Raw genomic sequence first — 14,630 nt, forward strand, 5'->3', positions numbered from 1 at the left:
GAAATTGCCAATTTCAAAGACTCAAGATACTGAAAAGAAGGAATTGCTTGTTCAGCAGGGATTTAGTCCTCTGGAAAGGAAATCCAAGAGATTAAAGTCACTCTAGATTGAAGGGATCTTCAGACTGTCAAGAAAGAGAATCAAAGACAATGGTAGTTTGCTGGGTGGAACACCAGACTTTGAAGTCCAATAAGAAGTAATTCCAGGAGAACAGCAAAACTTCCAGATCACTTTAATTTGTAAAGTCAGAAATTTGGGGCGATGGGGTTACAGTAAATGTAATTATATTCACAAATATATCATCTTAAAAACGGAAAAAAAAAACTTTGCAGGCAGCGAAATGTTGATATGGGTCCAAAGGGTCCATACTGAGGAGTGCCATAAGCACCATTTGCTATAATTATGTCATATGGATATGTAGGCAGAACAGTTCAGGATCTTGAAGTAGTGTGGCCCAATATCTGGTCCTCTTCGAATTCCTGGTACTAATTTTTTGTATTAATGTAACCTTTGACTAGTTGCCAACATATTACTATAACTGAAATTGCTGCAACATCTCAGCAGGTCTGTCAGCATCTGAAGAAAGAAATCAGAGTTAATGTTTCAGGTCAAATGACCCTTCCTCAGAACTGTATAATAATAAACTGTATCTTGTTAACTACAAGAGACTCTTCTAGTTAGACCAGGAAGTCGTTGTCCATAACCAGACTCGACCAAGCAGGCCCTGTAGTTCCCTACACTTAAACAGGATGGTAGCAACAACCTTTGTGAGTAGCAGCTCATAAAGCATAGGAAGATGGCATGCCCAGATAACAGATTTGTCTTCTTTAAATTTGGATATTAGGACACATGGCAAATCTAATACTTTCCTAAATGTACCTGCTGACTTTGGCTTTATACGCTCATGTTGGAGGCTAAACAGATTTTTCGATATTTTATGGAGATTTTCTATACACTCTTGTGAAGAAGCCAGGCTTGATTGCACTTTCACATTAACTTCCTCAATCCATTCAGCCGACCTTTTTTCTACTTCTCTGTCCTCCTCGATGTCTTCTTCATCAATTAATGTTTGATCTGCAACATACATGTATAAATAGAATCATGTTTGTAAATTATATTGAAACAGCTTACTCTCGTGTGCATTTGTTTTGTGTTCATCAAGATTAAGAAGTTAGTGCTAATCTGTGAAATACTTTCCATTTTGAGCATCGAACATTGTCAGAATTGAACATTTTCAAGTTAGGCATAACAGAGTTAAATACAGACTAACACTCCAGCTAGACTGTCTCATCAAACACTCCAAGGCTGATACAGCATGGGGTTAAATACGGAGTAAAATTCCCACTACACCATCCCATCAAACACATCAATCTGAGGGGCTGGCTCACATGATTTCAAATCATGACCAGGGATACAGAATAACTAAGTCAAAATCGGTTTTATTACATGAGATTGCTGTATTGTGCAGCCTTTATCTTGGGATCACAATCTGCAATCCCTTTCACTTGTTAATATTTATCCCTTAAACCAACATCTTCAAAAAAGATGTTCTGATTATTTACTTAATTCGTGTATAAATTCTAAAGAGTGATGCCCCAGCACCAACTTCTGTGGTACACCACTTGTGACATCTTGCTGGCCTGAAAAAGACCCATTTATTCCTATTCTCTGCTTCCTGTTAGTCAGCCAATCTTCTATCCAAACCAATATGATACCCCCTACACCATGAGCTTTTATTTTCCACAATAACTTTTGATTATGAAACACTTTCTGGAAATCAAAATACAATACTTACTGGTGCCCCCTTACACAAGTTACTTCTTCAAAAAACTCCAATAAATAAGGTAAACATGACTTTCCTTTAACAAAACCATGTTGGCTCTGCAGCCAACATTTTTAATCAGCATGTCATTAAAAGTGATTCTTATCGGAACAGGAGGAAGCCATTCAGCCTCTTCAGTCAGCACGATTTCACTGAATGGTGAACTATCTGTAACCTAACGCCTCATACCCACATTTGCTCCATATCTCTGAAGACCTTAGGTTAGCAAAAATCTATCAATCTCTGATATTAGATGAACAATTGTTCCAGTATCAATTGCTGTTTATGGTGGAGAGTTCAAAACTTTTAGCACCCTTTCTGCATAGATGTGTTTCCTAATTTCACACCTGAAAGGTCTTGCTCAAATTTTTAGACTGTGCTCCCTAGTTCTTGACTGCCTAACCATTGGAACTAGTTTCTCTCGACTCAATCTCTTCCCCTCAATACTTTAAAAACTGATTAAATCATCCCTTAACCTTTGAAATTCCAGGGAAGACGACCTTAGTTTATGTAATCTCTCCTTGCAGTTTAACACATCCAGGTATCATTTCAATAGATCCACACAGCACTCCCTCTAAGGCCAATATCCTAAGGTGCCCTATCAAGAATGACTCACCAGTATGATCTAAATAGGGCTTTATATAGCTGAACTGAGACTTCTAGTCTGTTGTACGTGGATTTCTAGATATGAAAACCAGCATTTTATTTGCTTTTTTGATTAAATTATGCACTTGTTTACAACATTTTAATGATCTATATATCTGGCCACTGAAGTCTCTTTGGAACTGAATTGTTCCTAGTTTTTTACCTTTAGAAGATTATAATTTTTAGGTCCAAAGTGGATGAAATCAGTGGGTATTAGGGCAAAATGCCGACTCCAAGCTAATATCCTACTATTAGAACAGTCAGGACCTAGTATTGGTTCAGTAAAGTATCACTTAAAGTGAGAAATTGTTGTGCCTGGTTAATCAATGTTAATGTACACCGTAGTAATGTAAAACTGTACAAAAATGCTTAATCTAAATTTTTAAACCCCTTTAAGTACATTTTCAACCTTTTTGAAACAGATTTTGGGTATTTGTAAGGGCTGATTTCATCCAAGATTGCACACCTAAAGGCATCATTCCAGTCCCAGGCAAATGTCAAAATACATACATTAAACATTAAATGCTCTATGTCTGATACATCTAAAGGTGTATTTCCAATTCCATTCATGTGAAATAATTTGGCTTTGTATTGATACAATTGTTGCATTATAAATCAAATACAAGTCTTACTCTGCAGTCCTTTCAAATCTTGATAATGTGTTTGAGTTATATAGCAAAAATAAAATCATGAAGATCCATTTGACAAACATGAGAGAATAATTCTTAAAGTTAGGCCTACAAATACTTCTACAGTCAACAACCTGCCTTGGAACCTACAGCTGACTCCAGTTAAATGCATGCCTAAAATGTGAATTGTTCTAATATGCAATTTAATGAGAAACATTAGAATATCACAGGTGATAGCATCATGGTAGTGCTATTGGACCAGTAATCAAGAGACCCAACTGCTGTTCTGGGGACATAGGTTCAAATCCCACCGCAACTGCTGGAATTTAAATTCAATTAATAAAATTTGGAATTATAAAACTAGCCTTAGTAAGGATGACCAGGAAACTACTGTAAAAATCCACCTATTTCACTAATGCCCTCTCGGGAAAGAAGGTTGTGGCCCTTACCTGGTCTGACCTACCTATGACTCCAGACCCATGACAATGTCGTTGACTCTTAACTGCCTTCTGAAACAGCCCAGCATGCCACCCATTTCAAGGGCAATTCAGGACAGACAACAAATTCTGACCTTGCCAGCAATGCCAAAGTACGCTGGAAAAAAAAATCCTATATCTAATGTATCCCTCATGTTAAATTAGTATTTTTTTAAAATCAGTCTGCTTTTTGACAATTAATGATATTCAGCCATTCGACTATGATGCTGTTCTTACTGGATATCCACATATGAGTATATTCCATCAAGAGCTGCTGAGTATCAACAGAACACTGGCTGATTAGCCCTCATAAGTAATTGAATTGTGGTGCTATGAATGCTGTGAGACACAATGCAACACAGACCTGGAATCAAACCTGTTTCACACTAGTTGGTACATTGTACAAAAACTGTGTATTTGCTCACTGGATAACACAGTTTTATTAAGTGTTGCCTTGTTGTTTAGATTGTCACCTTGTGTTATAAATACTCACTGTTGAAGTGTTTGAATCAAAACTGTGTCTGGCCCATATCCAGCAGAGAGCAAGGGAATTGTAATGGAGAATATAATAAATGGTCTAATTGGATCCAGGTTGATGAGATGACCTGGAAATCCTCTTTACTTGTTTACATTCCCATTAGGACATTCAAATTATTAAGTCCCTAATATTCTATATTCAATGCACTAATTTTACTAGTACCAAAAATCTTAGATTTATGCACACTTCCTCTGTACAAAGCTTTACTTCCTCATCATATTTTTGTTAAAATTTTATGTCAACCTTTCCTATTATAAATTCCTATGTCTACATTTATAATGAATGTGCGCTCGTGAATAAATCGCACTGTAATTATACCCTCCCACTAGCTGTAGTGCTGAAATATCTTGTTTTTGCATCACCCAACTCCTCAGCAGAGAAAGTCCTATGCTTCAATCTACTCCACTTCTCTGCTTCTCAAAATGGGGGAGTTAGATTACAATTTGCCCCATTCAGTGCCTAACGCCACTGGAGATCAATTAGTTTATAATAAACTGCATACTGCTGTCCGACAGCCATTGTAGAATAAACTTTAAGATTTCCTCTTTGGTGCTGTTGCCAGTTGCAAATTCAGTGATTGTATCTATCAACCATTCCCTTTCCTTTTTTTCAGGGGTTAAGGTGATTTTTGGCACTTGCTGGTGGTCAAATCTTGCGTGGCTCAAAGCGAAATTCACTTTGTCCAGAATGTCCTTCAAACGTTCTGCAACTTCCTGTTGGCAAATATTAAAAGAAAAGATCAAAAAGTAAAAAGCTATTCAAGCAAGTTAGTAGTTTCAAAAAAATTGCAATTATGTTTGGAAATGTCAAATAGTTCTAAAAGACACAAATCACTTATTTTGCCCTATCTACATCCTTACTGTACAAAGAAAATGTATCTTAATGAAGGAAAAAAATGAAGACTTCTTTATATATAGTGCTTTTCATGGCCTCAAGAATGTCCCAAAGTGATTTAAAGTTATTGAAGTACTGTTGAAGTGTAGTTACCATTGTAAAGTGAGAAAATGCTGCAGTCAATTTGTGTTCAATAAGATCTCACAAACAGCAACAAAATAAACAATTAGACTTTTTTTATGATTTTCGTTGAGGGATAAATATTGGCAAGGTCACTGGAGGAAATTTTCCTACAAACACCACCAAGTCAGCTCTTCCCCATACTAAGAGTTCCCAATCAAAGTAAAGAGCTCAGCACTGCTATACTGAATAATAATAGAAAATATTCTTAGTCATTCGAATCTTCAGGACTTCCTGGCAACTTGTAGTGCTGTGTGGCACTAATGTTCTGACCTATACATTCCCCACTCAATGGCTTCCGACAGTCAACTGTTAGCAGTATGAAATGTAAGAAACTTTGTAAATACAAATAATTTATTAATCCTTTGTCCATGCCATAACTGAAAAATGTTCCCCAGTCGATCTGTGTTCCAACCATCCATACATGTAATAAGACAAATCTAATTCAGTCATATACACATTACATAAAACTAAGATTAGCAAGTCACTCATTTGTATTGAAAATTCCACTTGCGGTTCAAGAAGGCCTAACATCTCTCTGGCCAACTAGGGATGGGCAATAAACACCAGCCTTGTCAGGAATGCCGCCTACATTCCAAGAACAATTTAATATAAAAATTCCAAATTAATCACCAAGTTAAAAACACTTCAGAAAAAATGGTCTAATTTTGTTTCAATACAGTCTGCCATGGTGACAACTGGTTGCCATGACCACAGACAACAAAAGGGCTCTAAATAATGGCAATTTTAGAATGTGAAGTTTTGCCCTGGCAACAATCTGCACAAATATCATTCACATTTTAAAAAAAATGTCAGTGTTGCATCCAATACATATGGAAAGCGCAATGAGATGTTGCATCAACTATGTGACTGACAATTTCAGCCTCCATAAATTAAGAAAAGCATGTCACACATTCCTGTTTTTCTTAAAATAGAGTTCCAGTATCAGGACTTGATAAAATGCCAACAAGTTCAAATCCCACTTCAGGTTATTCATTAAAACTTGCCATCACATTTTCTGTGTATGTATGTCTGTCTGATTCTCTGTATGTGTGTCTGTTTGTTTGTGTCTCTGTTTGCATGTGTATGTGTCTGTCTGTCTGTTTGAATCCCTGTATACATGTGTGTCTGTATGTCTGACTGCCCATGTCTCTGTATACATGCGTAGTCTGTTTATATTTATCTCTATATGTATGTGTCTATCTGTCATGTCACCATGTCTGTTTGTTCTTATCTCCGTATGTATGTGTCTGTCCATGTCTCTGCATGTGTGTGCACATGTCTATATGTTCTTTTAAAAATTCATAAAGATAAGAGCATCACTGGCTAACCCAGCATTTATTGCCCATCCCAGCTGGCAGTTAAGACTCAACCACATTGCTATGGGTCTGGAGTCACATTTGGTCCAGACAAGGATGGCAGTTTCCTCCCCTAAAGGACATTAGTGAACCAGATGGGTTTTTCCAACAATAGACTCTAAATTCTAGATTGTTACTGAAGTCAAATTGCTGCCATGGCAACATTTGAACCTAGGTCCCCAGGTTAATGGCTCAGTGACAATACCACTAGGCCATCACTTCTCCCAGATGTATGTATCTCTGTATGTGAATGTGTGTTAATCTATCTGCCCGTGTTTGTGTGTGTGTGTGTCTGTGTTTCTGTACATGTGTGTCTGTTCATATGCATCTATCTGTCTACGTCTCTGTATGTTTGGGTATGTTCATCATACGGTCATAGAATCATAGAGGTTTACAACACAGAAAAAGGCCCTTTGGCCCATCTGCACCAGTCAAAAACAACCACCTAACTATTCAAATCCCATTTTCCAGCACTTGGTCCATAACCTTGTATGCCTTGGCATTGCAAGTGCACATCTAAATATTTCTTAAATATTATGAGGATTTTTGCCTCCACCACCTTTTCTACTGAACTTACTGCTGTTACCAACATTAATCTTCCTGACTCCCACTTGTTTACCCCTGGGCAGCCTCAAGAAGGACTCAGTACTATCAAGGCAGGACCCTCCATTGGATTAACCCACTCTAGGCCTGGGCTACAGGCGATCAGGGCGCTGAACAAGTGTCAACCGTGTTGGCACTTGGTGAACTGTTCGCGCTTTAATTCCGAGAATCACTGTTCCCAACTGAAAACCTGTTTTAACGTGTAAGGTGTATAAATGTCAATGTCAAGGTTGAAAAGCCTTCAGGGCAGCGTCACTTGGTACAATAAACATCTTATCTGCTTTCTTCCTGTCAAGGATCGCTGCTTTGGAATACAATGTTTCTACTGAGATTCCGGTCCCAGATCTAAATCGAGGGTAAACAAAATGAAAAACCCGAAGAAATCTGAAATAAAGACAAAAATTGCGAGAAATGTATTGTAGGTCAGTCAGTCTCTGCGAAGCAAGAAATATAGATAGATTAACGTTTCAAGTATAGATGTATGGTCAGTTTCATAATTTATAGTGACACGATGACACCGAAAAAGACAGTGAAATGTCCGCACCTCTTCTACTTTTAGCACTGGATGTTTTCGTCAAACGTATGTAGCGCTCAGCCAGAAATCGTTCTTTTCTGTGACTTTGGGACATGCAATTGCTGATGTCCTCTCTTTTGATAACTGACCATATTTTGCCCTACATTCCTACACAAGTTGTTACCTGTCTTGCTCTCGCCAACTGCGCGGTCTCGATTTTTCCTATGGCTCGTTGGACTGTCGTAGAGAGGCCAATGTCGCTCTCGTTGGGTATCAAAATAATGTTTTCAGAGTCAGTCTTATTCATGTCCTCTTTATTGTCCATGCTGTTCGTAAAACAAAATACAAAACTGAGAACAAAAAAAACTTCAGCGAGTTACAAGGACATATATATAACTTTCCCCCCTTAATCGTTTTGCCCGTTTAAGTGGGGTGAGCAAGGTGAGGTGAATTCTTGTACCTGTCTTTTGGCACCTTGAGCCACGTGTCATGAATGAACGATTGTTTACCTGGGTTGACGCCGCGCTGGCGGTAATCGGAAATCGACATGGACGTTCCGTGTGGATTTCACTGTCGGCGCGGGCGGGGACAAATGGAATAGATACGAATCTCAAGGCTGAAACCGACAACTGAAGGTTACTGTGACAAACGCATCCCTTCTTGTTGAGAAGGGCGCAGATCAAAGGTTGGTTTTTTTGGGGCACAGGAAGATGGGGGAGTCTTGACGGTAAGAACAAGGGGAAGAGCAAACCACAATTCCCGGGGTGCACTGGGCATCTCCACGCAAGCGCTTTGTGTCCCCGGGCGGCGTCATGTCTATAAATAGCAGCGCTGTGGAACGCTGAGTCTATTGTTATAGATAGGTCGGTACATTGTAGCTGGTTAGAGCAGGGGCTGCGGTAAGTCAGTTTCACCAACTTAGTTACCTTCCTTCGCAGCCTCTACCCTTCTGCACCCAAGCCGTCGCCTGCTAACTCCCTCCATTTGATCGCAGCAAACCCAAGCACCCCCACCGGCCAAAAAAGAACATTTTCATTAACACGAATCTGTTTGGAAAAAAGGTTGACAGCATATTGTATGAAAAGCTGTTGTGGAGGAAAAAAAGGACTCGCCCAGCCAAGCGCCATTTAAATCCCCGTACAGCACTCACATAGGAGGGAAACTGCCGATTATAATCTACATTTCAGGTAGGGAAATGCGATTTTTTTTTCTTGTTTGTGCATGATCGTTGGTCGGTCATTAACAAGAATGGCAGAACGCTATTTTTCGTTCAATGATTAGGCTGGCTATAAACAAGGCTTGACACCGTTTATGATGCAGTTTCCGGGATAGTCGCCGGTAAATTTTCGTCAGAGCCAATACTCAGTTGATGAATCCTGTCATGTTAAATACTAGTTCCTTCTCATTGCTCCTCGTGTACCTTTCTAGGGGGCATTTCCCTTCACCCAATAGTTGTTCAGATCAAATGTCAAAATCTAACTCGCCCACAGTTCCAGTGAAGCGGGTAAACTGGAATGTAGAGTGGGTACCCTTCCAGTGACACCTCGTAAACGGTATGGTTAAACATTCAGCAAATAACCACATCCAATGATAATACTTGCTACACTCTGTGTGTGTCTCCGAACAATGTATATCTGTCGATATATCAAAACAGAATTTTTGTTCTGCTTTATTAAAATCCACAACAACATTCCCTGATATAAATTAATAACTTAACAATTAGCGCGGAAGCATTAAGTGTCTTGCCGCTCCATCCCTCCAGACGCTAGAATTGTGACTTAGTATTTGTCTAAATCAAATAGTCAGCTACTCAAGATCTGCTTGTTCTCTGAATATATTTTATATTTTAATAGTTAAAAAATTGTGGGAGTGCAGTGTGCACTTTAAGAGGTTTATTTTTATGTATTCAATTATGTAAAGCGATTAATATTCTTTTCTATTCTGACAAAGCTGTTGTTAAAAAGTTTTAATGAATCAAGTTTTACGCAGGCAAGCCTAATAAAGAGAGCTTGATTTATAATGGATTCCTGCTCAAGGGCAGCACACAATTGTAACACTGTCACTGGAAACAAAATGGACACAATATGAATAAGATTCATCTTTTAATACTGTACTTAATTGCTGAAGCAAAGGACTGTTTAGGAAGAGCCCTGTTTTAAAAATGAAAATGAAATTCTCTCAGAGAATTGGGTAAGTGTCTGAAAGGGAAAGAAAATGCAGGAGAAGGGAAGGGTAATGGGACTAGTAAATTGCTGTTATGGAGATCCACCATTGGCTCAATTATCTGAGTGGCTGCCTTCTGTGTTACAACCATTTCTATTATTTGGTTCTGCTATTACATGGGATTGCAGAACTATTGCCATCTTTTATGTAGGGATCATATTCTACAGTTACTTTTTTTTTCCATTAAAACTGAAAGCTTATCTACAAGAGTTGCTATTTTCTAATCAGGGTCACTTGTTTAGGAATAAATTGCATTCCACGCATATGTGGGATTTTTATACTGTCTTGTTCTGATCCAACCTATTTTCTTGAGAATGCTGTATCCTTTCTGGCCATTAATATCACTTTACTAAATTGTATTGGATTGTCTGAGAGCCCAGAATGCCTTCCATCTTCCTAAATGAAAACTAAGTAAAAGGGAAGGTTTTTCTGCCAGCTGCGGGAGCACCATTGTCACAAAGACTGCAGCAGTTTGAGGGTCCACTAGTTTCTGGAGTAATTAGTGAGGGGTAATAAATGCCAGCCTTGCCAGCATCACCCACACCCCAAGCAAAAATGTTGATCATAGGCATCTTCATTTTTTTGTTTCAAACTAATTTTGGTTGAGACTGGGCAGCCGATTGCTCACTTGGCTGGGTAAATTGATACTTGTCTTTTTCCTAAAACTCTGACACAATTTTTTTTTTTTCAGTGTGCTCCAGCACAGAGAAGGTCTTAGCCTGCATTTAAACCTCCACATTTAATGGTTAAATACAGCCAGTACAAGTAAAATCATGTTCAGAAGATTTGTTATTGATATTGCATTTCTGTGTGAATAAGTATAGCTAGAAGGTTAAATGAGCTGCTGTCAACTGAATGTAGATCAACAATTTGCCTTTATCGGGTGTCTTTAATGTAGGAATGTCCCAAAGTATTTCATACAAAGCTACTCAGAACAAAATGCAGAAAATAAACCCAAGAAGCAGGGGTTAGTAAGGATGATTTAAAGTTTGGTCAGAGGTGAGTTGTAAGGAGGAGGGAGTGAAGGAATTTGAGTGTAGGGCCTAGATGGTGGAAGACACAGTCCCAATAGTGGTAAAAGGAATGAAAGATGTGTAAGGTAACCAAGGTAGACCTATTGTTATGATCCCACCTCATGCTAATATTGGACAAGTCACATCCCAGCATGAAACCTGGCTTGATAGATGATATATTTGTTTTTTTTTTGATCAGTTGATATGGTGGTTAGTCACTGAACACATTCAGACAAGGCTGCAGATGTTGTTCAACCACAGAACATTACACAAAAGGCAAAACAAATAATGCTATACATATGTACAAGATAGAAAAATCTTCATACCCAAGTCAAACAAAGTTTCAATTTGTTTCCCAACATCATCTGTTACAGAGACTCAACCCCAGGGAAAGATAACTCCTTTCTTAGCTTTTTAAATCTTTACTTAACTAATGGTTTCCAGTTTTTGTTCCCTTGGACTGTTGAAACTATTTTACTATGATTCCTTTTTGAGTCCGCTGGTATGACACACTCTGGCCAAAGTATTTCCAGTTCTAACAACTTAAAGATTTCTATTATGGTTCTCCTGCCTTGGAAACTGCAGACTAGAAATCCCTTCTGAAGTGACTGGTTCCTCTGAATTGAACTGAAAACATTGGTTCTCTTGCTAGGAAAAAGTGTTCTCTTCTGAACTGAGTCCTTGAGGCTTCTGTTCTGAAGCAAAAGATCCTGACCTGAAACGTCAACTTTCCTGTTCCTCTGATGCTGCCTGGCCTGCTGTGTTCCTCCAGCTCCACACTGTTATCACTGACTCCAGCACCTGCAGTTCTTGCTATCTCTAAGCTCATTGTCGTAATGTGTTTGCTCTTTCTGTCACAACAGCAAGTTGCATTTCTATAGACGTCTCCACTGTAGTAAAATGAACCCATTTGTTTCAAGGGTACAGAATTTGATACTGAGTCACATAAGGGGATAGTGAGACAGCTGACTAAAAGCTTGGTCAAGGAAGGGTGGGAGGTGAGATATCACAGCTGTTTGTGATGGGGGAATTGCATCTCTTTTGTAACACTGACCGTTACGAGAAACCTGTCGTTCAAAGGTCCCCCAGCCAACTGTTGTGAATACAGCTTTCAACATTTGAATCAGCACGATGATGCTCTTCAGGTGGGACTGTAGTAGTATATGCTATCTGGTGCTTTGGAACTGCAGTAGAATGTGTGTGTATACTGACAAATACTTATTCTCCAGTTTCCTTGGACCATGCCATCACAGTCAGTGCAGAGCTCAGTCCCAGCACATTCCCAGAATGAAGAATTAGAGCCATTAATATGATTGTATTCTACAGCAATTTAATGCTGAGTTCAAGTGGTGTCGAAGAGGTAACTCTACCATCTCATAAAGTAATAAATGAGGCACAATATCACTCTCATTGCTAACCAAAACAAATGATACTGTACAGTTTGCAAACAAAGCCTGCAAATGAACCATTATTGCAGCTTGCCACCTACCTGATGTGTGGGATCAACACCACCTCAACAACTTTGGCGACATAACACATCTATCTACCTATTGAATGTCGTAGGTCAGAGCAGGGAAACTAAGTGACTTCTTTATAGCCGCTTAAATTATTAGAGAGAGCATCTGGTTTCTTTGTCACCTGGAGTACACTGTATTCAGACAGGAAATAAAACATACCAGTTTCTTTTTACTTTAAGATGAGAAATGCCTCTTGCTGTGCCCTCCCCTCGATCTCTGTTTATTTTGCATGCAGGCATTAACTGGCTGTTCAGCCTACTGGTTGTCACGAATGGTTGCATCCATTTACTAAAGTCCACATCTTGTGTTGCAAAATGTATAAGCGTCAGAAAGCATAGCAAGTAACTGTTTAACTTAATGTGCTGTGCCAGGACTACTACTTCTAACCTCCCCCCGCACACTTTGGCCATTTAAATAATGTCAAATTCCATTAACTTACAAAAGAAAACCAATCCTTATCCACTGCAACAAGTCAACATTTCACATTAAAGGCATCCGGAGTAACAGTCTGGAAACATTCGAAAATTGTGACCCAGTTAAGAAGATTACTGAATGAAGACAATTTGCGCCAATATGAACAGCCTGCTTGTGCAGACTCTTTGAATAAAGTATCAGATTAAGAACTTTCTGGCACGTTATAGTCTAGTCCCTTAAAGCTCTGATTTTCATTCCAGCATTGCTTGTTAAAATAACTGGGCTCTTTAAGTTCCAAAATTAGCCACCACAGCAGATGATGACTGGTGTTCAAAAACATTACTGATGCTGAAATCTTGCTATCACTATCCAGAGGGTTACCTAGCCATGTAAACACTGGCTACAAGAGCACGCCAAAGGTGAGCAATTATGTGGTGAGTAAATCACCACCTGCCACCCCAAAGCCTGCTCACCATCTTAAGGGCAAAAATTAGGAATGTGATGAAATATCCACTATTTTCCTGAGTGCAGCTCCAACAGTTTTAGAAGCTCAATACCATCCAGGACAAAGCAATCTGATTTATTGATGCTCCATCCACCACCTTCAACATTCTACCTCCACAACCAATGCATGGTGCTAGCAGTGTGTACCATCTACAAGATGCACTGCAATAATTTGCCAAGGCTCCTTCAACAGCATCTTCCAAACCTGCGACGTCTACCACTTAGAAGGACATGGGCAACAGATACATGGGAACACCACAACCTGGAAGTTCTCTTCCAAGTCACTCACCATTCTAACTTGGAAATATGTCACCATTCCTTCAGTGTCACTGGGTCAAAATCCTGGAACTCACTTCCTAAGGGCATTGTGGATCAGTCTACAGCACATGGTGTGGATCATCATCACCTTCTCAAAGGTAATTGGGAATGGACGATAAATGCTGGCCCAGCCAGTGTGCTCACAAACCATGAATGAATAAGTAAAAACATGTCTTTTTGTACAAGATATTTGGAATACCAGGATGAAGAAATCTTGTTTTCCAACTGTGCAGGGATTTAGTGAGACCATACTGGGAATATTGTATGTAATATTAGTTTCCATATGTTAAAGAAAGATATACAACACTTGCATTGGAGGTGGTAGAGTGAATGTTCACCAGATTCTGAGATGAGTGTTGGGGTAAGTTGTCTATCTGGCATGAAGGATGAGGTGATTTTATTGGAACATATAAGATTGAGAGGGGGCTTCGTAGGTTTTGTTTCCCATGGCTGAGGAATTTAGAACACTGAGGCATGGTCTCAGGATAAGGGACCAATTGTTTGGGATTGAGATGAGAAATCTCTTCAATGAGAAAGGGTTGTGGATCTTTTAAATCACCTATCCTAGAAGGTTGTAGATATGTCATCAATGAAGATATTTAAGGCTGAGACAGATTTTTCTGGGTGTCTCGAAATTGAGTGTGGAGGAGCTGGCAGGAAAATGTAGGTGAAGCTGTGACTGTATTGAATGGTGGAGTATGCTCAAGGCTGTACAGCCTGCTCCAGTTTGTATTTGATATGTTCTTATGCCTGTTCTGGGCTAGCTCCACATTGGACCTATCTGTCTATTCCTGCTGACTGGACTCTAGAAGTCTTATATAATCCATATTCAAATTTGTTGCTTGATCCATTACTGTCCAGATCAAAGCCATTATATTGAAACATTATGTTCTGGTGTTAAAGTGTAGGTGTGACCCTTTAATATCTGGTTGGTAGAGTAAGCTCGTCTACCAATTCCTCGATGAGGCTGAAGTGGTTTCGGTATTTTCTATTGGAGAGCATTTATGTTACAAATAACCGTCTTTGTTCCTTATGTACCCTG

At 39.1% G+C, this 14,630-nt stretch overlaps 2 protein-coding genes across 3 annotated transcripts in view; one reads left to right on the forward strand and one right to left on the reverse strand.

The window, feature by feature from the left end:
* Positions 1 to 216: 216 nt before the first annotated feature.
* LOC125487446 (protein FAM186B-like) lies at positions 217 to 8,363 on the reverse strand. 2 transcript variants are annotated; one of them, XM_048619015.1, is made up of 5 exons: positions 8,109 to 8,363; positions 7,784 to 7,925; positions 4,613 to 4,823; positions 880 to 1,074; positions 217 to 576 (listed from the first exon to the last, which is right to left on the reverse strand). In XM_048619015.1, exons 2-5 carry the CDS (start codon positions 7,922 to 7,924, stop codon positions 533 to 535), a joined length of 591 nt encoding a protein of 196 aa, XP_048474972.1. In that variant the 5' UTR covers position 7,925; positions 8,109 to 8,363; the 3' UTR covers positions 217 to 532. The 2 variants fall into 2 exon arrangements, with proteins under 2 accessions (XP_048474972.1, XP_048474971.1); XM_048619014.1 differs by having other exon boundaries at positions 8,060 to 8,363.
* A 49-nt stretch (positions 8,364 to 8,412) lies between these two features.
* LOC109923972 (cysteine/serine-rich nuclear protein 2-like) overlaps positions 8,413 to 14,630 on the forward strand; it is a 48,323-nt gene continuing 42,105 nt past the window's right edge. The window contains exon 1 of the mRNA XM_048618845.1: positions 8,413 to 8,786. The gene's annotated coding sequence lies outside the window, so the exon portion shown is untranslated. The remainder of the gene's footprint in view (positions 8,787 to 14,630) is intronic.

This window comes from Rhincodon typus, chromosome 41 (genome assembly GCF_021869965.1).
Source record: "Rhincodon typus isolate 14 chromosome 41, sRhiTyp1.1, whole genome shotgun sequence".
Taxonomy (NCBI): Eukaryota; Metazoa; Chordata; class Chondrichthyes; order Orectolobiformes; family Rhincodontidae; genus Rhincodon; species Rhincodon typus.

Excerpts from the sequence above, each read along its gene's own strand:
- LOC125487446 (XM_048619014.1), bottom strand. The coding sequence starts at position 8,148 with ATGTCGATTTCCGATTACCGCCAGCGCGGCGTCAACCCAGGTAAACAA. Across the intron at positions 1,075-4,612 it reads ACAATGGCTGTCGGACAGCA|ATCAAACATTAATTGATGAA; the intron begins GTATGCAGTTTA and ends TGTATGTTGCAG. Across the intron at positions 577-879 it reads TATAAAGCCAAAGTCAGCAG|ATGCTGACAGACCTGCTGAG; the intron begins GTACATTTAGGA and ends TTCTTTCTTCAG.